The sequence below is a fragment of the Dasypus novemcinctus genome, chromosome 13 (assembly GCF_030445035.2).
Source record: "Dasypus novemcinctus isolate mDasNov1 chromosome 13, mDasNov1.1.hap2, whole genome shotgun sequence".
Classification (NCBI taxonomy): domain Eukaryota; kingdom Metazoa; phylum Chordata; class Mammalia; order Cingulata; family Dasypodidae; genus Dasypus; species Dasypus novemcinctus.
Genome location: NC_080685.1, coordinates 106,966,124 through 106,991,961, shown reverse-complemented (window position 1 = coordinate 106,991,961; position 25,838 = coordinate 106,966,124). Strand labels below are relative to the sequence as shown.

Genomic DNA, 25,838 nt, shown 5'->3' with positions numbered 1-25,838 from the left:
GTTAGGAAAACTGGGTGATTGTCAATGGCTCTGTGATTTGGTGGTTTGTAGGGTGTTTGGAATCTTCACACTGGACACAGATCATCCTGAGGAAGAGGTTGGCTGCCCTCGTTTCCTTACTCTATAATACACTTTGTTAAACTGTTTTATCTCTTAAATTATGCCAGGACTTGGAACTTTCCTTTTAAATTATCCCGGCCTATAGGAGATTTTGATTTCTCTATTCTCCTAAAAGACAATCATGGTGAATTAATTTTTAGCTTGTCTTTATAGTAATTTCTAATAAATTAGGTAAATTAGTCTTATTTCTTTATGGTTACATAGAATTTATAGACCTCAAGGTTTTAGGTTTATGCACCTAAAATAGTGCATAGTTCTCAAATATAGGTTAAACAAATTGCTGTGATTATCTACAACTTTATGTCCGATCACTTAAACATTGTTAATGATATTGAGTGAAGATCACTATCCTTCATAGAAAGTTACCAGAAGGAAAGACTGTATCTGAATAAAATTCTTTACATGAATGGCAACTTTATTAGACATTCATCAGCTAATTTTTTCATCTAAACGATCCTTTTCTTCCCTCCTGCAGAATGTGCTTGGCCTGCTTATATAGTTTGAAGGCATGAGGCGTAATCTTGGTAAAGTGCTGGGATTCTAACACTTTGAACAGCTGACAATAGCTGTCAAATGGCAGCCTGCAAAACAATATTCAGTGGTTTTCAATAGAAATGAAGAGGAAGCAAAAATTATCTCTCTGGCATTGAGCAGAATTGGTCACAAAAGCAGTGCCTGGTTTGCAAATGTTTCCTATTTTTAAGAATTTGGAATGTATTTTCTCCAAGTATGTATACATAGGATTCTAGACCAAGAAAAACATCTTTAACCTACATAAATGATAGTGCTGTTTTACCTTCTAACCTCTGTTTATACCATAATTTCTTTGGGAAAATATATTCATGTGATAGGAGATGCCCAATTGAATTCTCTTCAAGTGATGCCCTCTTATTGATAGGAGCTCCTCAGTGAAGGGCAATGAGAAATGATAAACCCCAATGAACACAGATGTCTTACAAAGAAATCATTTGTCAAGGTCGTTTCTTTCCTGGATGTTTGGGATTATGGCATAAAGAGATACTGTGTTTTTGCAGGACAGGAAGTCCAAATTACTGTTTGTATGAGTCATTTGTGAATTGAGTCAGATACTTCTTATAATGATTTGGAGGAGAAATAATACAGTTCCATAGTTTTATTTTGTACAGCATTTAACAAGGCTGTGTGTACAACCTAAGTTCTTTGAAAGCTCATTTGTTTTTGTATCTCCAGTACTTAGCACAGTGTCCAGCACATAGTAGATGCTGTGTTTGTTGAAGAAACAAATGGATGAATGAAGGAATGAAGGGATGAACAAGTGATTACCTGATTTCCATGAAATGTTTTAAATTCCAACATGGTCCTTTTGAGATTGTGGTAATTTGATAAATGCATTATAGAGAATTTAAAAATTGAATCATAGACTTCAGAAGGATACATTTTTCTAGGTACTTTGTTCTCCTACAAAAGAGGATGCATTTTTCTAAAACTACATAAATGGAATGGCCTAGTTGCCATCAGCCTACAATAAAGCATTTGCTTTGGTGCAGCGGAATCTGGCACAGTAAAGAGATTGCCTAACTGAATTAGATTGTCGAAGAGCAAACTATAATTTTCCAAGTTAAAACAAAACAAAACAGAGCAACCTCCAAATTTCATTACAAGGAAATGTTCCATTTTAATATATAAGTGCTCTCTTACTTTTGGCCTTAATTATAAATGCCAGTATCCTCTAATCTTGTTCTTTGTAAGCCACACTAGAAATACTTGTAGTATAATACTTAAGAGCATGGGCTTTGGAACTCAGAAAGACTTGAGTTCAAGCCCTGCTCTGCCTCTTAATCTTGTGTGATGTTGGTCAAGCTATTAAACTCCGATTCCTAAAGTAGAAATGATAAAGGATTCTTGTAATGTTTTAGTGGATCAACGTCTGTAAGATACTTAGGCATATAGAAATTCTTAATACATGTTGTGGTTGTTTTGTGATAACCATTAGAGCTGCATCACATCTTTTTGCTTCTTTGTCTTTGCTCTTGTTGACCTTTTTCCAAGTATATTTGAAAAGTTCCTAGTTGATTTTTAAAGAGCTCATTTAAGTGACACCTCTTCACTCTAATTTTTTCATCACTCTCCCACTCCCTTATTTGAGTTCCCATAGTAGTGAATTATAGCACTCACCTTGTATTATGGTTGCAAGTTTGTCTGTCTTCTATACTAGATCACAGATTATTTAAGGGTAGAGTATGGTTGTATTTTTCTCAGCTCCTACCACAGGGTTTGGCACATGGCATGTAACAGAACATTGTTAAATTGTTTAATTGATTGGTATATGAAAATCTGTAAGTTATACAGTGTTATTCAAATGATAGCACTATTTTAGGACTTAATATATACCTAGCAGTGTTGTTATATTAGGTAGTAATTTGGTATTTAAATGTCAAAGATGAGAATATTGCCACGAAGCTAATTGAGCAATGATTCAAAATATAAGACTATGTAACTAATTTTTTTAAAAAATAATTATAATTCATTTTAGCAACTTTTAAAATCTTGTAAGTTAAAGTTCTATATTTTCTTTCTACTATAAACCACCCTAGATATTAAGTTCAGTCCTACCTTTTAAACTGATTTTTTCCCCCTGAATTTTAAAACTATTTAAAGACAATATTTATATTTTATAGCATTTGAATGGCTAAATCATGATGGCTAGTATAGGGAATTTGTGTATCATGCTATCTCATTTCATCCTCATGACAACCTTACTAGATGTAGTTATTATTTTCCATGTTTTAGGGATAAGAGAACCAAAACTTACAGATATACCCTAGATCACAGAGTTATAGTAAGTCCTGCATCCAAAATTTGAGCCTAGGTAATCTGATTCTAGAGCCTAAATTTATAAATAGACAACTGTCTGCTCTGTTCACAGTTTATTTATGCCTTATTAATTTTTTCTAATTTAAATTGAAATTATATCTTTCTTCTCTTCTGATGTGATTTCATAAAAGATAAATAAAAAATAACTATGTAAAAACAAGATGAATAGTGTGTAAGAGATTACACTCTCCAAATCTGCCTGGGTTTTGTAATCTATATTGGCCATCTCATTTTAATCCTAGAGGATGTTCCATGTGTAAGAAACCACAAAGTATCAAAAAAGGCTGGAGAACAGTAGACCTGTCTTATTTCAAAATTCAATTTTCTTTTTCATTGATACCTTGTCTTATAGAAAAACAAATCACTTTTTAAGTTATCTCTGTGACTTTCGGTATTTTTGTCATTGTGTATATTTAATTTTTCTGAAGTCCAAAGTACCAAATATTTGCCATTTTTGGATTTTTTAAAATAATCTTTGCAGTTTGATTTAAATGTGGATAAACTTGATGTCCAATAAATTCTATGGTTTTACTATTATATAAATTTGGAAATTTAGCAGACCAAATGTTTCCTGATTATCAATATGTAAAGTAAAACCTGATGTAACCCAATTTATCATTGTTTTCTTATTTAATGTTAGCATTATATGTTTAGAGAAAATGTTCTCAAAGTATTTCAAGCCCTTTATTTCATGTAAGCACTTTTCATCTTTTTTTCTAAAAAGGTAAATCAACAAACTGGGAAGATGATGGTTGGGGAGCATGGGAAGAAACAGAACCCCAAGAACCTGTAAGTCTATAAACGTATGCATGTTTTTTTGATAGTGACTTTTCAAAAGCTATTATAGAAATAGAATCCTTGATCCTCCTGGGTGGCCTTTTGTAGTGATGGTGACATATCTTGATGTTAGGTTGACTTTTCTAAATCTATGTTAAAATTTTTGTGCTTAATAGTACTTAAATATATACCTATTTTTAAAGGAACTTAGTGCCTTTATAGCTAAATGGGCTAAAAAAAGAGTTATTTTAGGTTTCTTCCTCGTTCATAAGTTACTCATTTAGACTCTAATTTATTCATTCAACAAATATTTGTTAAGTGTCCTTCATATTCTAAGTATTATTCTAGGTGCTGGTAATATAGTAGTAGCACCTAGTAGATAAAGTCCCTAATATTTTCAGCTGTAATAGAAAATCTAACCTCAATTGGTGTAGATAACAAGCAAATTTATTAGCTCACATATGAGGAAATACAGAAATAGGATGGACTCTCAGGTTGGTTAATCAGGTAATTCAACTATGCCATCAAGGACTCAAGTTCTTTCCTTCTATCTGCTGTGCATCTGTGGTCTTAGCTTCATCCTAAAGTTTTTCTGTTTATAGATGTAGTGTGGCAGCCAGGAGCATTTGAAACAGCATGTGTCTTCATTGATGTCCAGAGAGAAAAAGACTACCACTTTCCATGATTTTTTTTTTAGCAGTGAGGAACAACTTTCTCAGAATCCTCTTGCAAACCTTGCCTTTTATCTTATTGACCAGAATCTAGCCACATGCTCATTTCTGAACCACTCATTGGCAAGAGATATGAGACTGTCATTGGTCAGTGTTAACATTCCTTGGAGTTGGGGGGATAGGAGGATCAGCTTCTTCAAGGCCCAGGAGTCGATACCTGAATGAAAATCCTGAGTTTGTTTTTGTTTTTTTTGAAAAGGAGAAGGAAAATATATACTGATAGGCATTCCTGTAGCCCCCTTTCCCAGGAACTTAAAATCTAATGGGGGAGAGAGAAATAGATAAATGAAAACTATCAAATGGTGGTGATAGTTATACAGAGAATTCAGATGATGTGAAAATAAGTCATCAAGTGTCTACTCTAGTTTTGGTGGTCAGATGATGAGACAAGCAAAGATCTGAAAGACAAATTGGAACCAGTGCTCTAGAGAAGAGCATTCTAGACCAAGGCCATAGCTCATGCAGAAGCCCTAAGGCACGAGTGGGTTTGGAGATTGGGAAAAAAACTTCTCAGATATTTGGCTTGAGTAATTGGATAGGTGATGTATCATTCATTGAGATGAGGAAGACAAGGAAAAGAGAACATTTGGAGGGGAACAAACTTCATTTGTGAGAAGTAGAGACATACTCATGTAATAGAGATTTATAGAAAAGCTCCACAGGGAGAATAATAACAGAAAACCTTTTCAGAAGAACTCAAGCATTGGGATGCATTGAAAAGGATATAATGCAGCCCAAGGGAGTTGGTTATCCCTTCACCTCAGTTAGCAAACACCTTGTCCTTTGCTTTTCTACTGCTGTGTCAATATGGAGACTCCTTGTCTCTCCTTACAATTTTGACTATTTTACGGCTTTGCTTATCTCTTTTGTTTTGTTGTTGTCATGGATTCTATCTTCTCTTTGTTTCACATTCAAACCTCCTATAAGGATTTTACTGTTAATCAGCATCCACTGTGGAAGATTTGGGGGATGTGAGCATGGTTTTATATCAGGCCTCTTCATGGGACATGAGCCAACCTATTGATGATGTCCTCTGGGCAGGCCTCCATCAGCAGGCTCATTACTACAGCCAGATGGGAGTGCGACCTGAGAGAAGGGGGTGTGTGTAAAAAAGCCTGGAGATTGCATGGCTCTTTGTTAGAAATCCCTCAGAAGGGGATGCGCTTTGAGAATTTCTCAGAAAGGACAGCATTATTGACAGATAGCTTGCATGTGTTGTTTGATATCATTACTTTTGGTATTTGTTTTCTAGAATTGTGTAGCTAAGTGATTATTGTGTGTAACTTAATAAATTGCTGTGATCCAGTATGCCCTTGAATTTGTTGAAGAAATAAAGTTTTACTTTGTGCTGGCAACAGATCTACTAGAGACTTGCTTTATTTGTCATTTCTCCAATAATGATTGGGGACAGTGTGAGAAAGCAAAATATATAGTAAGCCTATATTAAAAAAATGTTTTCTAACAAATATAAAATAGATTTTATGGTGAGTGAAGTCATATAGACAGCTTTCCTTTCCCTTTTTTCCCCTTTACATTTCAAGTAAGTTTGAAACTTTCTGGAATAAACCTCATAGGCATTGCATGTTAAAGTGGACACATGCATTTGCAATCTCAGAGGAGGTTTGAGTGTGAAAGGAATATGCATATAAACACTTGGTGTTGAGTTAAGGTGATAGGACATTTATTTACAGATGCAAATTGCCCACATCTTGAAGCTCCCACTAATGTAGTCTTTATTTTTTCTGGAATGGATTTTGCTATGATAAGGTGGAAGTGAGTAGTTGTACGGTGAAGGGATATGACAGGGGTTTAGGGATACTATTGGGTTGGGCAGAGCAAGCTTGGAATGGATTTTGCTTGTGAATGACATAGCTGAGGATTGGTGGGTGAGGCTCTGTTTTCCTTACAAATATCTATTCTTCCCTAATAATATTAAGAAGGTCATTTACCATGTACCTTCTCTGTTTGCATTCCTTGATGGCATTATAACCTAATGGAGTAGAAAAGGAGGGGGACTGCTACAAGATGGGGTCAGAGAAGCAAGCAAGCCTGAGGTAAGGTCTTGCAAATTTGGAGTTTATTCTAAATATGATGAAAAACATGCTCTCTGATATATGATTTATAAAGCTCACCTTCACCTCTCTGTAGAATAGGTTGTAATAGGCCTTTTTATTAGTTATGCCTCTCTCAGTCATGGGCTGCATTATTTGACTATATTTTAATTTAATGTTCCACTGTTGTGGCTCGTTCCAGGTGATGTAGACAATGATAGAATAGTTAAAATTTGTAAGCATTAGCAAACTTCCTTTAAGTTTGACCCGTAAACATCCCTTCTTCTCAATAATGGGTAAGAGTATCCTACCTCTAGGGATAATGTCTAATGGTTTCGGTTAAAAGCTAAAATATGCTTTTTAAAAAATATATATTTTATTGCCTTTTTTTTTAAAGATACATAGAGCTCTCAAAATGTTATATTAAAATATGTGAGGTTCCCATATACCTCTCTCCCCACCCCCACCCCCACCCCTCCCACATCAACAACCTCTTTTATCAGTGTGGCAAAAATATGCTTTTACTCATTCTAAATACATATAACTAACATGAAGGACATTTCTTCATTTGGATATAATTTGAATACTTAGTGCCCTCATAGTTAAGGGTTGTTTGGTATTCTTTTTGTCTTGACAGGTTTGCTCATGCTGTTCACTCAACAAATATGGCAAGATAAACAGTGTTATTTGTCCTCTTTGACAATAATTTTGGGTGTACCAGCCATTCCTACCTATTTTTATTGCCTGCCTTTGAGTCCCTGTTCCTTGTCAGAGATTATATGTATATAGTGAGAAGGTATTTGGGTTACAGCAAAAGTGGGTTGGGACACTGTGGTTCAGAGGTTATCTGGGTGTTAAGTTATCCTGCTGGGTTCTCAAGGGAGCTTCTTTGAATTTGGATCCTGTCTTTGAAGCAAGACAACATCTTTGCCAAGGGAAACTGGTGGGTGAGGATAAAAAAATGACACTATGGCCAGAGAAAACGATATACAGCCTCTGCCTTCAACTGCAGCATCAGCCAGAACTTCCCATGTATAATTTCATGAGACTTCTACTGAGCAAGATGTTTTGTATCAATACAATTAGAAATTTACTTAGCTGAGTTAAGAGACTCCCAATATTTTTATTACTGTCTGTGATTATGAACAACTTCAAAGGTGTAGCAGGCTCCAGAAACATAATAAGAATCAGAATAAATTTTGACAGACTTATGAGATATACTAAAGAAGATTTAAAGGAATAGTATGTTTCTTTTCTTTCCATTTTGGAGACAGACATTTATGGAAACTTTTGTCAGATCACTTGTCAAATGCAGAGATAATGTAACAAATTTCTGTAGCCATGCATAACAAGGAATAGGTTAGGAAAATTACAAACAGTACAAAATCAGCAATCCTTGAGGAGTAGAAGAACCAGATATCCAGAATTACCCCATTATAATACTCAAAATGTCCAGTTCTCAAGAAAAAAATCACAAAACATACAAAGAATCAGGGAAGTATGGACCATTTATGGGAAAAAAATAATTTGACAACTATTCCGAAGGAAGCCCAGCATTGGAATTATTAGTCAATTACATTAAATCATCTGTCTTAAATATGTTCAGTAAGCTAAAGGAACCAATGGGAAAAGAACTAAAGGAAATTAAGAAAATGATGTATGAATAAAATGATAGTATCATTAAATCAAAATTATAAAAAGGAACCAAACAAATAAGGAGCTGAAAACTGCAATAACTGAAATGAAAAATCCACTAGAGGGAAGCTGATTTGGCTCAACGGATAGAGCATCCGCCTATCACATGGGAGGTCCAGGGTTCAAACCCAGGGCCTCCTGACCCATGTGGTGAGCTGGCCCATGCACAGTGCTGATGCATGCAAGGAGCGCCATGCCACGCAGGGGAGTCCCCAGCATAGGGGAGCCCCATGTGCAAGGAGTGTACCTTGTATGGAAAGCCGCCCTGCATGAAAAGGGTGAAGCCTGCCCAGGAGTGGCACCATACACACGGAGAGCTGATGCAGCAAGATGACGCAATAAAAAGAGACACAGATTGCCAGTGCCGCCAACAAGAATACAAGCGGACACAGAAGAACACACAATGAATGGACACAAAGAGCAGACAACTCGGTGGGGGGGGGCCAAGGGGGGGAAGGGGAGAGAAATAAAAATAAATAAGTCTTAAAAAATAAAATCCACTAGAGATGTTCAAAAGCAGATTTGAACCCGCAGAGGAAAGGATAGATGAATTGGACGGCATGACAATTCATAGTATCTAATCTGAGGAGCAGGAAGAAAAAAGACTGAAGAAAGATGAACAGTGCCTGAGGGACCTGTAGGACACCATCAAGTATACTGGCATATGTTTTAGGCATCCCGTGAGAAGACAGAGAAAGGGGCCATGAACTTCCCAGATACGACAGGAGACATGAATATACACATCCAAGAAGTCCAGTGAGCTCCAGACAGTAAAAAAGTACACACTCCAGTCAAAGCAACAGGAGTAGTCACGTAGTCAGAATGTGAAGAGAACAAAGGGAAGGTTCTGCTCCCTCCTGTTAGGAACAGACAGTAAACCCAAACCTACCTTCCCTAGGGATCTCACTGGCAGGTCTTGTCCACATAAAAGACGAGGCCAGGATTGGAGAGTGGACTATCTTTGAAGTCATCTTATGGTTGTGGCAGAAACTATAATTATAAAAGCAATTATGAGATTCTCTACCACTTGCCATTGTGCTGTGGTTAATATGACCAGGAGAGAAGACTATAATTTTATTCTTTGTCATTCTTGCATTAGGCTGATGATGTGCTTTGATCTTTAGGAGTGCTTTAGCCATGCATAGAAGAATCATAGGTAGGGGAGCTAAGACTAAGGTACAACAGCAGCCACTGACACTGAATGCTAACCTGTAGCCCAGCTGGCTGCTGCTAAGTCCAGCATAGAACTGTAAAAAACATCAGGGTGCTTCTTAGCTCCACAAGTCTGTGTTAGCTCATTGAGAGTAGTTTCTAATTTTTGTGGCAAAAGATTAATGGACTTTTATAATCAGAGAGACTTAGTACCAGAGGTCTGGACAAGGCTTTTTAAGAAAGGAGAACGCCTTTTTAGGTTTCTCTGATTTTGGGGTGTCAGCCATAATAAAGGCTTAATGAAGAAGAAATCATATTCTTTTTTCTGCTACCAGCAATACAGGAAAGCATGCATCTTTGAAACTAGTAGATAGGACCTTTAAGGATGTCTTTTATTATAGATGAGGACAAATGTCTTTCTACTGTAGATATTTCATGTCCAAATAATGAATCCATGGCAGCCAGGCATAAGTGAAAAGAGCAAGGTTAAGGAATTCCTACTTGCCCATAATAAATACAATAAAGAACTCAAAAGGCAAGTAAAATAGTCTTTTAAGATGGATTGGGATGGAAGAGAAGGCAGAGTAAAATTTTTCTCTGTACAAGTTTAGCTGTAAGTGGCATCATGATAGGATAGTGACTGCCTTGGGAAAATTGGAAAGGATGCAGTAATTGATAATCCTATAACAAAGAGTTAAAAAACAACAATAACAAAAAACTTTTTACCAAGTTACAAGGGCTTTTAGTTATGATAATAACTTTTTTTTTGCTATAGGAAATAAATGATTAGAAGGGGATATTTTGCTCAACCTCATGTTGTATTGGGAACTGAGATAGTTTAGGGAAAAGCAAAGCTTAATTTAACTTGAATTAAAGCAGGTTTAATGAGCTTTCCTTCACTGGTACATTAGAACCAAAGAGTAGAAAGTACAGAATAGAGAACTTGCTGGGCAGTAGGAAGCACAGAAGGTCCTGGGTCAAGTTAAGGTAGGCAGAAAATTACAATTCAAAAGAGACTTTGAAATATGCTCCATCTGTTATATTAGAAAATGATGTTTTCTCATATATAGAAGCAATCACAATTTAGCAGATTAGCGGGTAATGCAAGCATGCTTGTCACCATTAATTAATACAAGCTGAATCAGTCTAGCTCAGTGATTTTCAGTTGCAGGCAGTTGTGCCCTGCCAGCAGTCATTTGGGAGTGTTTGGAAAAGTTTTTGGCTGTTGCAGCTGTGGACTGCTACTGGCATCTAGAGGGTAGGGGGCAGGGATGCTGCTAAGCATTTTGCACAGGACAGTCCACCACAATGAAGAATTATCCAGTCCATCATGTCAGTAGCGTCAAGGTTAAGATACCTCGGTCTAGCCTGTTGCTTTAAAAAATATGTATCCTTTCAGCCCTTTTTCTGTCCTTTCCTATATGTATACATCAATATGAATTTTTTCACATGTACAGAATCACGTTTATATAAAAGAAAAATTGAGATTATATACACATGAATATAAATTCTGCAACTTTTTTGTTTAATAGATCTTTGTAAGATTTCCACATTATTAATAGTTAACTAAATAAATGTGCTTCCTAATTGTCTGTTGCATTCATGCACCATTATCTATTTATACTTTACCTTTATAAGTCATTTAATTGTTTTCCAAGTTTATCTTTTATGAACAGTGCTTTTTTTTTTTTTTTTTTTGAGGTTACCAGGGCCAGAGTTTGAACCTGGGACCTTGTGTATGGGAAGCTGGCATCAACTACTGAGCAACATGACTCCCTAGAGTTGGTTTTATTGTTTGTTTTGCTTTTTTTTTTTCAGGAGGCTTGGGAACTGAACCTGGGACCTCCCATGTGCAAGGTGGGAGCTCGATCACTTGAGCCACATCCGCTCCCACAAGTGGTGCTTACATATATAAACTTACAAATATTTTCAATTATTTCTCCAAACTTGAATTTCAGAAATAAAATTGCTAAATCAAAGAGGGGAATTTCTTTTCAACCAGAGAAAGAAAATGATTTGTATCTTTAGCTTTATATTCATTTATTTTTACAAATGAAATAGTAATAGATGTTATAAAGCAATATGATGTTAGCCTTGAAGGATGGTGTGATGAGTGACCTGCATTATCTTCTGTCAAACCACTAGTAATAGCCATCCCCTTGGGGTCCCCAGGGGAAATAAATGCATAGCAGAATAATCTAAGCAACAGACTTTCATTTCTCTCTGAGATGAAACCCATGGCTTTTTTTTTCTTCAAAGATTTATTTATTTATATATTTCTCTCCTCTCCCCCCACCCGCAGCCCCAGTTTGTCTGTTCTCTGTGTCTATTTGCTGCGTGTTCTTTTGTCTGCTACTGTTGTCATCAGCAGCACGGGAATCTGTGTTTCTTTTTGCTGTGTCATCTTGTTGTGTCAGCTCTCCATGGGTGCGGCACCATTCCTGGGCAGGCTACACTTTCTTTCGCGCTGGGTGGCTCTCCTTATGGGGTGCACTCCTTGGGCGTGGGGCTCCCCTATGCAGGGGACACCCCTGTGTGGCAGGGCACTCCTTGTGCGCATCAGCACTGCGCATGGGCCAGCTCCACACGGGTCAAGGAGGCCCGGGGTTTGAACCACGGACCTCCCATGTGGTAGACAGATGCCCTAACCACTGGGCCAAGTCCACTTCCCCCCATGGCTTTTTAATGTAACTCTCCCAGTCTTCTTTCTGCCTATCCCCTTTTAGTTCCCTTAAATTTCTTTGCTTATTTTGGGGTCCTCAAAACTTTTGGTCTATAAGTCCATTAAATTAGTTGTAGTGGATTCTGGCGTGGAAAGTGTAGTTAAAGGTTGTTTGCCAGTAACCGAAGATGAATTTAAGTTGTTCCTGGATCCGCAGATCAACAAGTGATCTAGATAAGCCTAGACTAAGGTCTTAGTGGCATTGTTTTTGCTTAAATGCTGTTTTAGTCTCTTGGTGTAGTCAGCTGCCGTTTTTTCTTTTCTCTTGGTTAGAGTTGCTAATTTTAGTTCAAATCTGCATTCACCAGCATTCCTGCAGAATAACTTCTGTTAAATGAGTTCAGACTTGGTGATGGGTCTCCAGCCTTTGGCCAGAGAGGGAGGACAGTGTTCGGGCTAGGTACGAGTAGGGGAAGGGATCAAGGGACCTAACTGCTTGTTAAACACACTATCAAGCAGGCCTACTAAAGATATTAGCCCTATCTTTACCTCTGCTTCCAAAGAGACCTGGTACCAGTTCCTTAGCCTGTTGGCAGTTTTTAAATTTAAACTTCCTAAACGTGGAATTGCTAGGGCACAAGTTATTTGCATTTTAAATTTTGATAGAAATGTTGAATGGTACTTCCAAAAGGCTGCCCCAATCTGTATTCCAAAGATCAGTATATGAAAGGGCCTTTCTCTGTATTACAGAAATGAAAAGAGCTCTTAGCTCTTATCCTCAAAAGCATTTTATTTGGCCCAAACAGGGTTTTTTAAAAATTGAGCTAAGATTTTAAAAGTGGAAGATTTCACATAAAAATCTAGATTGATGACTTTTTTTTTTCTTAAAGATTTATTTTATTTATTTCTCTCCCCTTCCCCTCTCCCCCCACCCTCTGCCCCAGTTGTTTGTTCTCTGTGTTCATCCGCTGCATGTTCTTTGCTTCTGTTGTTGTCAGTGGCCCGGGAATCTGTGTCTCTTTTTGTTGCATTGATGTGGGCTATGGGTGGAAAGCTCTTTGTCTCTTCAGAGATAACTAAGTTGTTTGACTTGTGGGTGTGAAACGGTAAGAGGCTGCAGTCCTGCTCTTAGGGACCAGCAGGCTCCAGTCCCAGGAAATGTTTAACAAAGCAAGGGCTATAAACTTTAAGTATTTAAGGGAAATGCAAAAACCAAGGCTTATCTAAAATGTCTAGAGTCCTTGCTAAAAGCTTACCTAAGATGTAGAAGAAATATATGCTAATTGAAGCCTATTGAAAACTGAAACAAAGGGACGATTTGGCCTTTCCTCTCTGTATAAAAGACGTTTGAAAATCTTGTTCCGGGCTCGGGATTCAAACTGAAAGCTCCCGAGTCCGGCCGGCCGTCAATAAACCATTTTTCCTTCTCAAAATCATTGCTGAGTCCTGGCCTCTCTATACTCAAATAATTGAACTTCTCTTAAATTCCACAACATTAATGGCGACCACGAAGGGACAATAAATGAAGGCCAGAGACGGTAGCATTTTGCTGCCCCTTCCAAATCCCCGAAGAAGCCGGGAGGACTCGGGTGAACCCCAAATCTAGGCGCCCCTGGATTAAATTTAATCCAGAAAAGATGTAAGCTCCACCAGAATCTTCCCGACAAAAATCGAGGGCAATAGAAAGTCTGAAGAGAAAGATTCTGAAAACGAAAAAGAACTCCAAACATGGAAGAAAGTAAGACTCCCCGGGTGAGCACAGTCTGGAAGGCCCTAGCTTTAATTGCTAGGAAGGGGAGGCTGATCACCTCCCGAGAGAACCCTAGTAGCCCCAGAAGGCTGGGGGGAAGCCGTTCTCTCTAGGCTTAGGAAAAGGAAGAAAACCAGAGAAAAGCCCTGGTGTTTTGGGTTTGTCTAACTGCATGTTAAAATCTGGTACTGGTCTTATATCCACTAAAAGAGTAGAGTCTCGATTTTAATAAGAAGAGTATTTATAAGTTCGAGTCCTAATATCCTGGAAATTGGTCTAGATTAAAAAAAACAAAACTTGGTTACAAGAAAATAGATCGGCTTTTCTAGTGGAGCTTGGTCTGAGTGTAAAGTTTAAACAGTAGAAAAGTCTAGCTGGAATCTTTTGTTATGGTGCTAATTTGTAAATGAATTTGCTTTATACCAAATGTTAAGTGTTCTGAGGTTTGTGATAGCTGTGGAGGCAGCCGTGGTGAAAATAAATATATAAACTTGTGAGTCAGATTAGTGACCTTTGTGCTTCTGTCTGTGTCAGCTCAATGTTAGTGTTAGAGTTGTGTCCTTACATGAAGTAGAATTACAGCTGAGCTGGAGCCCTCCCTTGCCATTGGCAAGGGGGTGAAATAATTCTGGGGCAAAAGCTGAAGAGTCTAGATGTTTGTGCATGTTCTGCTGTCTTGTCTCTAGTCTGGCCCTTTGCCGGGGCTTAGAGGCCATCTGTGTCCACGCCAAGCACCCAAGTCTGTTAAAAATGTCCCAGTCAGGGCGGCTGGGTTCCTGGGAGAGTTGCCAAATTTGAGTAAGTTCTGTCTGCCCATTTTGGCTGAAAGCTGGAAAGGGGAGAGCAGCTTGCCCCTTTCCAGTGAGTCCACCCTTCTATTCATAAGCCGCATTCCTGTTTGTTGTGCACCCGACTGCCTGGAAGGGGGGGAAGTGAAGGAGGTGAAAAGCAGAATCAGAATAAATGCAGTAAAGTTCCCTCCTTAGGGTGTCAAAGCCAAAATACCTTTGCTTTCTGCCCAGGTTCTTAGAAAGTATTGTAGTAACTTTAAGTAAAAAAAATGTGTTCTGTGAAAGTAAAATTTGTGTTAAAGGTATAAATATAAATGTTTTACAAAGCATTGTTTAAAGTATTTAAGTAGCTAATTGCAGAAAGTCATTATTTAACAAAACTGAATTGATAATAATAATAATAAAAAGCAATTTTATAACAAACTTATTCAGCAGCCAATCTCCCCTGCCAACTTGCTTCCAAAAAAACTGTTTCTGGTATTACATGCTACTAAGTATTTAAAGTGAAGAAAAGTTCATTATTTTAACAAACTTGGTTAGTATTAATGGCAATTATATGTTGCAAGACGTTTGCCTGGTAACTTAGTATGTGAGATATATAGAGTGTGTTTTTATTGTTAAGGCAACAGAAGATGATTTTGTCCTAAGATAAAATGATTGATTATTAGAAAGAGTAGAGTGTAAGACAGAACCTGAATAAATACTGAAAGTGTAGAAAGTTTGTAGAAAAGAAATTTTTATGATTAAATTGAGTAAGATCAATATACAAAGAAAATATTTTATCAATAGCTTCTTGTGCTTTAACCTCATCATATCCTCAATGTTTGAAGAAGAGTTCTTTTAAAAGAACATTTTATGTTCTAGAAATCAAATCCTGAAAAGTAGCCTTTTATTTCAAACTAACTGCAAGAGATTTATTCTTTCACTTTAAAAGAAAAATTAAAGTAATAGTTAAGTTCATTTAATATGTTATAAGTTAAATGAAAAGTATTTAAAAGTGTTATAAAATTAATAAGTTTTAAAAAATTAATAAAAACTGTAACTAAGAGTTAAAATCATTTATAAATGCATTTATATTGTAAAACAGTAGAAAGACAATAACTGAGATTATAGCTAAGTGAATTTAGCCTGAAACTATTATTTAAGTGTAAATTCTACACTAACCTTTCATTTGTTTATAGTTACTTCAAGCCTAACCTCACCCTTTGCCTTTGCCTATGGTTATTTCATAATTGAGAAGAGCGGGGACAGCACTGTCTCCTCTCCTGGTATTAGTAACCCTTTCTCTCATGAATTCAAGTGTAAACTAAATAAATTGCTGCCTGATAGAATAAAGTTAAATGACCACTAGAGTTTTATTATCTCCAAAACCAAAAGGGGGGTGGAGGGGGAGAAGTCTCCTGCCTTGACAGTCAGTGTTCCTAAGAGTGGCAATTCATGAGAGAAAGCAGTCTGTCTCCCTGAGGCTTCAAATAGCCTCAGTAAATATATATAAAACTAATCTTGTTGCTTATCCAAAATTCTGCTAATTTCAAAGTAAAATATAAAGTTCTAAAACAAAATAGTGCTAAGGCATTGAGAACATTTTGGTTATTACAATCCATTAAGTAAGAAAGAAAATTCTTGTAGTAAACTGCATGGTCATAGTGCAAATTAAGAAGAGTTTCAAAAGTCTTTGAAAAGTTTAAAGTAACTAAAGTCATGTTGTTGTGTCAAACTATTCATGTCTGCCTATTTGCTCAAATTGTTAAAAATTAAATATGCAGTTATATTTATAAATATTCTTAAAGCCCAAATTGAACTAAGCAAGATGAAAAAGTCATAAAAATCTGATTATGAAAACAATTAGAAAAGGGCCTCCTCTTTGCAAGAGCTTTTAAAGCAAGACTAGGTGTGGCAGATTAAACCTATCTACTAAGCTAGAGAATTAAGAATCAGTTTGCCTGGTAATTTCCCAGTTTAAACCTTTGTCAGCCATAAATTAGAAAAAAAAAAAAAACAAAACAAAGATTAAGTTAATTTTCACAGAAAAAAAATGTTGATGTAACCCGGCGGCCTGCTGCCTCAGTCTCCCACTCCCGGGTTAGACAGCAGTAGAAGAGACCAGTTTAAGCCAGTCCTATGGGCAGTAGAAAGATGCCCAAGAAAGAGCTAACTAAGTCGGTGCCATTTCAGCACTAAATTCTATTCCTTATTTGACAAAAGGGGGAGAGCAAGTAAAAACTAAAATAGTTAGAATGTGATAAAAAAAGCAGTTAAATCAAACTTTTGCGTGAGAAAGTTAAATCTCAGATAAGCTGTAACTTCTGAAGTATCCAATCTATAGAAAAACAAGAAGAGCTTGCATGCTAAGCTTAAGAGTATAAATTGTGTCATTTTTCTTTGTTCGGGGCACCAGCCATATCTGGCTCTGCGCCCCTTCTTGCAAGATTGAAAATAAAGTATTTTCTTCTCCACAATCTGGTGAGCCTTATTTTCTTCCAGAAGATTTCTTTCCAACAAAATAAAGTAATTAGTGGCTCTATTAACAAATTTCAGTAAGTAAAAGAAAGTCCATAAAAACTATGGAGAGATCTTTCCTGGGTTATGATTTTAAAAAAATTAAGTAATTGTGTAATGTGTTTTAAAACCTAAAAGTCAGTATACATGTGTTTTAAAACCTGGTAGTCAGTTATGCTTTTAAATTAATAATTTTCATAACTTAAAGAAAAAAAGTTTTTAGCTTCCTGTAAGAGAAAAAGAGAACATTCCTTGCATAAACTATTATAGTTTCAATTTTATTTAACTTAAGTGTAATCTCCCATAGTTAATTTATAAACTAAATGAACATATGTACAAAATCTTTACAGTAATAAAAATTGTAAGTAAAAATTGTAAGTTCACATTAGTGAAATTAGGCTAAAGAAAAAAGATTGTAGATATGCTCTCTTAAATAAAGAGTAAATTTCTTTCATTAGAATTGTAATTTAGTAAGTTTATTTAAACATGAGGTGTCTAGTCAATGCAGTTATAGTCAATTATAAAGAGTTTGTAAAACATCTTCCAAACTGAAAATGTTTAAATAGTTCTAGTTGTAGAAGTCATTGTTAACTAAAGAAACTTAGATTGGTATTAGTAGCAGAAATAACTTCATGATAATAAACCTGTCTGAAAGCCACTGCAAAATACACATTTAAGTAAATAGTAATAAAAAGTTGTCTTGATTCTATTGGAAATATTCTGTTTTCATTCTAACAATGAAAAATAATATTTTTCCTCTATTACTAAAGTAAAGTACCTACTGTTATCTTCATAGTAAAATTGTGTAAGTAAATAGTCATTTAATATATGTATTGCGTTAAGTTGTTTAAAATATATATAAAACAAAGAATAAACTTTAACATTGTCAAACTCTTGTGCATTCGAACCAAGCCTTGTATACATTACAGGTGGCCTCTCCATGTGAGTTATTAGCTAAGCTGGTCACTGACCCCTCAATTAAAAATATGTGCTATATCAGTCTCTGGTTCTGCTCCTGAAGTCGATAGAAACTATATTGCAGTTTCAAGCTCCTGCAAGCAATAATGACTCGGTACAGCCAAGTGTACAATAAATATCGCCTCCAGACTGGCACTGTTCCATGGTGCCAGAGAGCACTATGCACCAGGCTAGTAGAATACTAGAAAATCTCTAAAATACTAGAAAGATGCTGCAACTTGCTCACTGCATTAAAAAACATGCTAAGTGGAGCCATGATACCAAGAGACTGTAAGTAAAACTTGAGCACAATTAGCATTATGGCCTGCTCTCATAGAGAGATAACATGTAAAGTATTACAAACCTAAAACTCAAAACTAATAATAGCAACTCTGAATCCTTATGCATTAAGTAATACATTAGTTAATATTAAGTACTGCACTTTTATCCTGTACTAAATATATGCCTAATAATTGTAATGTTATCTTTTCTATTTTAAATCAAGTGCAGAAGTATATTAGACATGTTAAATTCCTGGTAAAATCATTTTCTAAACAGTTAATAACATGTCTATAAAATAAAGTAGCAGTCTCAGCCAGTCTCAGTTAGCAAAAGTGAAGCTTGCTTGCTGATAGTGAGTCACCTATTGAACAAGTCAAAATTGCTAGAAATTGTACAATGAAAACCAAGGTGTAAAAATCTTTATTCTGTAGTTCTGATCACTCCCACAGGTGAAAACTAAGAATATTTCCAAATTAGTGTTCTAATCCTGAGTGAAGCCAGTTGCCCAAAGAGTGCCAGTTCACCAAGAGCATCTGACAAAGCGAATGAGTGTCAATCATTGAACAGCTTGAAATGTGTCTTCAGACAAAGCTAAGTGTCTGTTGCAATTTCTCTCTAAAGATAGATAACTTAAAAAAGAACATATATGCTGTTCCCACCAGCTTTTAAAGAATGCCATCTTTATAAGCACCTAACCTTGTCTACCTCTGTAATCCAATGTGTCCTCTTTTAAAAACAAGTATTCCAAAATTTTAATTAAGTTTGTTTCTTTCAGAGTGAACATCTTATTAACCATATGAAAACTTCATCCAACTTCGTACAGAATGCCAGATCCATCTTCCTCCAGTTAAAATAAATTAAAGAGTTTTACACCTTATTAAGCAATGACTACAGCCCATGGCCAGCAAGAAGCAGTTACAAAAAAGAGATCGTCTCCCTTCAGCACCCCTTTTAAATTAAAGGTGTAAACTCTTTAAGAATAAAATAAAAGTAATAGATGGATCTGGAACCTAACTAGAAATCCACGTAAGTGCCAGTGGCAGCAGAATAACTGCGGGAGGCCCCTGCCCAAGATTCTGCTGTCCAGAATAAAAAGTTCTAAACTTCTAAAAACAGTCCTAAATGCTGTACTAAAGACTGATAAATAATCAGTCAAGACAACAAACAGTCATCCACCTCATAGCTACAACAATAATTATGCCAAAGCTTAGCAAGTAAACTTTGACAAAGGGGGGGAATGATGTGGGCTATGGGTGGAAAGCTCTTTGTCTCTTCAGAGATAACTAAGTTGTTTGACTTGTGGGTGTGAAATGGTAAGAGGCTGCAGTCCTGCTCTTAGGGACCAGCAGGCTCCAGTCCCAGGAAATGTTTAACAAAGCAAGGGCTATAAACTTTAAGTATTTAAGGGAAATGCAAAAACCAAGGCTTATCTAAAATGTCTAGAGTCCTTGCTAAAAGCTTACCTAAGATGTAGAAGAAATATATGCTAATTGAAGCCTATTGAAAACTGAAACAAAGGGACGATTTGGCCTTTCCTCTCTGTATAAAAGACGTTTGAAAATCTTGTTCCGGGCTCGGGATTCAAACTGAAAGCTCCCGAGTCCGGCCGGCCGTCAATAAACCATTTTTCCTTCTCAAAATCATTGCTGAGTCCTGGCCTCTCTATACTCAAATAATTGAACTTCTCTTAAATTCCACAACAGCATCATCTTGCTGCGTCAGCTCTCCGTGTGTGCGGCGCCACTCCTGGGAAGCCTGCACTTTCTTTCATGCTGGGCGGCTCTCCTTGTGTGTGGGGCTCCTCTACATGGGGGGCACTCCTTGTGCGCATCAGCACTGTGCGTGGGCCAGCTCCACACAGGTCAAGGAGGTCCGGGGTTTGAACCGCGGACCTCCCATGTGGTAGGCGGACGCCCTATCCATTGGGCCAAGTCTGCTTCCCTGATGGCTTCTTTTGAAAAATTATTATCTGGTAGCATTAGTAGCAAAAGACTTGAGCTAAGGTAGCAGTTCTTTCCTTTAGTCAAGACATGTATATAGGCCACAGTTAAGTCCTCACCTTACTGCTCCCCAATACCAAGCCTGAGTTGATTGCTGTTTGTCATTGTGCACTATTTATTTTGCAGAAGTGAAATATTTCTCAGTATCTTTGCTTCAATTATTGAAAAGCAAAATACTATAAAAGATTAATATATTTCTTATAGGACCCTGCTTTTTTCAGATTTTTATTTTATTTTATTTTTTATTTTTTAATTGTTTTAATTTTGTTTTATATACTGGGGATTGAACCGTGGCCCTCACATGTGGGAAGCCAGCACACAACCAGTGAGCCACATCAGCTTCCCTGAGTTATTTTTTCCTTTGTTTTGTTTGTTGTTTGTTTTTGTTTTTTCAGAAGGCACTAGGAACTGAACCTGGACAACCCATGGGAGCGGAGCACTCAGCCACTTGAGCCATAACTATGTCCCTCAGATTGTCTTTTTAATTGTTAACTCTTACTATGTTATCAAACGTTAATAACTTTGATCTGATGGGTATGAAATACCATTTCATTGTTTTCATTTGTACTTTTAAAATTATGTGTGAGGTTGATTATATGTTTTCACTTAAATCTTTTTGGGGAGTGTATACTATATTTATGTATATTTTTTTCTAAACCTTAATGGCAGTGTAAGGTCTATAGCAGGCACTCAGTTTAGCTATTATATCTATTCTGATTTATATTGGGTGCTAATTATTTCTTATTAATCTTGTTTGTTTACTAGGTAATAAAATTTTGGAGCAGGAATTGTTTGATACTTTCTTATACCCGTGACAATTAGAGGAGCACATAGATTTAGTATTTGGTATTAAATAATTGTTTAGGAAATAGAGAAGTATGCTTTTTAAGTTTGGGGTTCCATTGTAGTTATTTTTTTACTACTAATGAATTTGTTTTGTAAAAAATATTTATTACAGAAAATTCAGGTATTACAAAAAATAGAGTAAAATAATCAGTCAACTTCTATCATCTAAGAATAATCATTGTTAATAACTTTGTGTTGTTAAGCTAGGCATCTCTCAATAGTTGTATACAGATGGAAGGTTGAGTGAGTGGTTGAATGACCATACAGAAAAATGTTTAAAAATGAAATTACATTCTACATACAACTTAAAAATAAATAAGATTAATCCTCTTGACTTAACGGTTGAAGTAAAACTGTAGGAGTTACTGAATTATAGTTAACTTCCTCTGAGGTTAGGAAAAAAGAAACTTAAAAACTTGAGATTGAAGTTGTAGTCTTTTGGTGACTATGTATGTGGGGATTTTTTAAAAAGTTATTTATAATCAAACTTGTAATCAAATTTAGAAAGAGTTCTTGCCTTGCCCCATTTTAATTTTGAAACCATCTTAACATCTTTCATTTGCGAATTTTAGTCTTTGATTTAGAAAATGGGCAAGACCATTTACTTTTCATGCTGTATTAGAGCTCTAGGGATCTTCAGAGGTCCTGTAAAGCTTGTCTCATCTCTGCTTTTGCCAATTTTATATATTGAAATTTTGTATAAAAATTTTGGAATAAAAAATCCTCTTACCTAAAAACAAAATAAAACAGGAAAAATATTGGATATTGGACTGGCAGGGGGAGGACCTACTTATATAGTATTGTTTATTTCCTTTTGTGTTTCACAATTGCTGAAGCAGTTATGTCTCCTGCTTTAAAAGTTTAGATGACTTTTATTTCTGTGATATAGGTGGTAAACTGTTTGAGAATTATAATGAATGTGCAGAAAGCCCTTAATTATAGTGGATTTTACTGGCACCACTGTCATGTGTAAATATCGGTGATAGTTAGCACCATGACATTTGACAATATAAGTTGCAAGTGATGGGCTCACTGTGCTGAAGTTGAAAGCTTTGAAAAACTATTCCTGACTACTTTACTGGCTATCTAATCACTAGAGTAGCTGATATGATACACCAGAAACATTTGCCACAATATTTATCAAGGGATAATTTATCAGCTTTCCTTTAGTGGCTAGCTATAATTGAAAGACTGGTTAAATTACTGTGATTTTACCATCTACAGCGTTGTGAAAGAAAGTAACTTGACAAATTTAGTGGGCTTAAAATCAAAAGAAAAAGAATTTTTAAAAATACGTTGTATTCCTTATATTTAGAAATGATTCCTTTTTCATAGTCCACATTAGAGGCTTCTTATACCGATCAAGAGAAATTTCTACTTGTTTCAATTCAAAGGATAAACCTTAACCATGCTAAAATATGGTACTGTTTCTATAAAACCTCCCAAGCAGCAGAGGTTGTGTTTTACAACTAATGGATGCTCTTTGTTTTGGAAAATCCTGGTAGCCCCTGGTATAGTCCTTTAACCAGTGAGGTGTACTTTAAAAAAAATGACATGCCTTACTTGGGAAATTAACTACCTTGCCAAATAATGGTGTTATTTTAGGATCAGCAGCTTTAAGAGAGTGGTATTACCAACTGTGGATGCTATTATTATGGGGGTCCTTGGAAAAAAATACCCTAATTGGAGGCAGGTGCTCAAATGGTACAAGGCACAGTGGCTTGATGAGTTTGCGTTTTGTCAGTCACTGAATGTGTGCTGATGCTATTACTATTGTATTTCTTTGTTAGACCTTTACAGCCCTGTTTGCCTAAGCTTCATAGATAAATTGGCAATCAAGCTTTGTTGTCAAGCCTTAGAGTAGTTATGATTCAGCGTGGGAAGGTGGGAAGGTATTCCCTCTTCTCCACTATACCCAATATTCATCTAAAGTTCTTGTTCTTGGACCGGAAGTTTCCTCCCAAATTTGACACAGAAGTTCCTTCAGAAAGACACAACCCTCTAAATTCTAGCTTGGTATTTCTCTCTGAATCCTCCCCTGCTACCCTGCCCTGGTGTATAAGTTGGACCCTCAAGAACCTTTGTTCCTTTGCCAGCCCTGCCCTAAGTTAAGGCTCCTGGCCCATCCTGGCCTTTCTTTTACTCTGTTGCCAGAGCAGTGATTCCCAACCAGTTGCTCTTTTCCTCCTAGGAGACATTTGACAATGTCTGGAGATGTTTTTGGTTGTCACACTCGGATTGCTACCACCCGTAGTAGGTAGCAGCCCTGGGATGCTGCTCAAGGGGTGCTTCCACCTGTGGTGGGTAGAGCCAGGGATGCTGCTCAGCATCCTGTAGTGCACAGCAAAGAGTTACCCTGCCACAGTGCCAGTGGCACCAAGGTGAGAAGCCCTGGCCTAGAGCAGTGTATTTCTAACTATATATCTTGGCTTGTTGTGAAATCAGTTTACTGTGTATTGACAAACACTTTAAAAATAATAAAATAGAATAAAAAAATCTGCGGAAGCAGATTTGGCCCAATGGATAGGGTGTCTGCCTACCACAGGGGAGGTCCAGGGTTCAAACCCAGGGCCTCCTTGACCCGTGTGATGAGCTGGTCCACGCGCAGTGCTGATGTGTGCAAGGAGTGCCCTGCCATGCAGGGGTGTTCCCCGCGTAGGGGAGCCCCCCACACAAGGGGTGCGCCTCTCAAGGAGAACTGCCCTGTGTGAAAAAAGTGCAGCCTTCCCAGGAGTGGTGCCCTACCCACAGAAAGCTGACATAGCAAGATGATGCAACAAAAAGAGACACAGATTCTGGGCGCCACTGACAAGAATACAAGCAATCACAGAAGAACACACAGCTAATGGACACAGAGCAGAAAACTGGGAGTGGGGGAGCAGGGAAGGTGAGAGAGAAATTTTTTTAAAAATCCGGAATATATCCCATGTTGTAAGGGAAGGTATTATTTGGGGTAACTTTAATCTATGATATGTGGGATTGTGTGTATGTGAGAGGGAGGGGGATAAAAGGTAGGATCAACAGTGATGGAAATCAATTGGGATGTAAAATCTTTTCTATTATTTGCTGAGGTTTAAAAAAAGTTTTAAAAATGTGGACACTTGAGAGAGAAAGAGCAGATCTAACCAGGTCATTTCACTGCTAAAAGATCCTTCAGTGGGGAAGTGGATGTGGCTCAAGCATTTGGGCACCTGCCTACCACATGGGAGGTCCTGGGTTTGGTTCCTGGTGCCTCCTAAAGAAGACAAGCAAGACAGCGAGCTGACGCAATGAGATGACAAAGAGGAGACACAACAAGGAAATACATTGAGAGATACAACAATCAGGGAGCGGAGGTAGCTTAAGCGATTGGGTCCCTCCATCCCACGTGGGAGGTCCCAGTGCCTCCTAAAGAAGAAGTGCAGACACAGAGAGCAGACAGCGAGCACAAACAATGAGGGGGAGCATATATATAACTAAAAAACATCCTTCAGTAGCTCCCCATATCCTTCAAAATCAAGTTTAAGCTCCTGAGCATGGGGTATTGAAGCTCTTCACTGCTGTCCCTTGCCTGCCCCTGCAGTGGCCTCTTTCACCTTTCCATTGTTTGGACTTTGCTTTGCCAGCAGCTCCTCACTTGAGCTGTCTTGCCTCTAGGCCTTTGAACACATTGAATTCAAGATTCGCTGGAGAAATAGGACACAGGAGATGAGTTTGGGAGTGATTCTCTTGTAGTAATTTCTTCCCCTCTTCTCTCCTGCTTATCCTTTTCCCTTCTATTCTACCTGTAGGATTTAACTTAGAAATTTCTTCCAGTAGGAAGGTTTTTGTCTAACATCCCAACCCACCCCCAATCTGGTGATCCTCCTGCGTGTTCTCATGACTCATGACTGTATTTTTCCCTGTCTTACCCCAGAAGATGTAAGAAAATTAAGAAGAGGGACTGTAGATTTTTTTTCCCCTTGTCTTTATCCAAAATAGTGCTGGTACATGGAAGGTATACAGCCCTTTTGGAGCATTACTGTAGCAGTGTTGTAAGGATAGAGAAAAGCAGGGAGAGAGAAAGATTTGAGACCATTGAGGATCTCGCTGTGCTTTTGGATTCTGACTCACGGGCCATTTCCTCATACTTCCTTTTGTTTGTATTATTTATCCAGTTGCCTGATTTTAGAGATGAAGAACCAGAGTTGCTCCGTAAATTATCCAAGAACTGTATGAGTGTATATTACTCTATATTTATTTATCTTCGGCATTAGTCTAGTTTAAAATCCACTTATTCTTTCTAGACCTTGGTTTCCTCTTTTGGAAGAAGAAGGGTTTGTATCACGTCTCCTTGGTAACTTCCATTTTATTTATAAGATTATGCAATACTGTCAGCTAGCTGACAGCATTATGATGTTCATGTGTCAGGGAGATTGTTGATCCTCTTCAGACAAGCAGTCTAGGTTCTTCGACCATATTGTCTTATGCCTAATACTACTATCTCTTATTAATTTAACTTTTTGATTAAAAAAAAATTACAACATGGTTCTCAACTGGGAACCGTTTTGTTCCCCAGGGAACATGTGGCAGGGTCTGAAGACATTTTTGATTGTCACCACTGAGGCGGGAATGGCTGCTGCTGACATCTAGTGGTTAGGGCCAGGGATGCTGCTGGACATTCTGTGATACACAGCGCAGCCCTCCACAGCAA

General features: G+C 37.2%; 1 protein-coding gene across 2 annotated transcripts in view; it reads left to right on the top strand.

Moving 5' to 3' along the window:
- Positions 1–25,838, top strand: part of RAB3GAP2 (RAB3 GTPase activating non-catalytic protein subunit 2) — a 156,340-nt gene that overhangs the window by 14,171 nt on the left and 116,331 nt on the right. For both annotated transcript variants that reach the window (XM_058275231.1, XM_058275230.1), the window contains exon 2: positions 3,698–3,762. In XM_058275231.1, the coding sequence (XP_058131214.1) occupies positions 3,698–3,762 (65 nt within the window). The remainder of the gene's footprint in view (positions 1–3,697; positions 3,763–25,838) is intronic.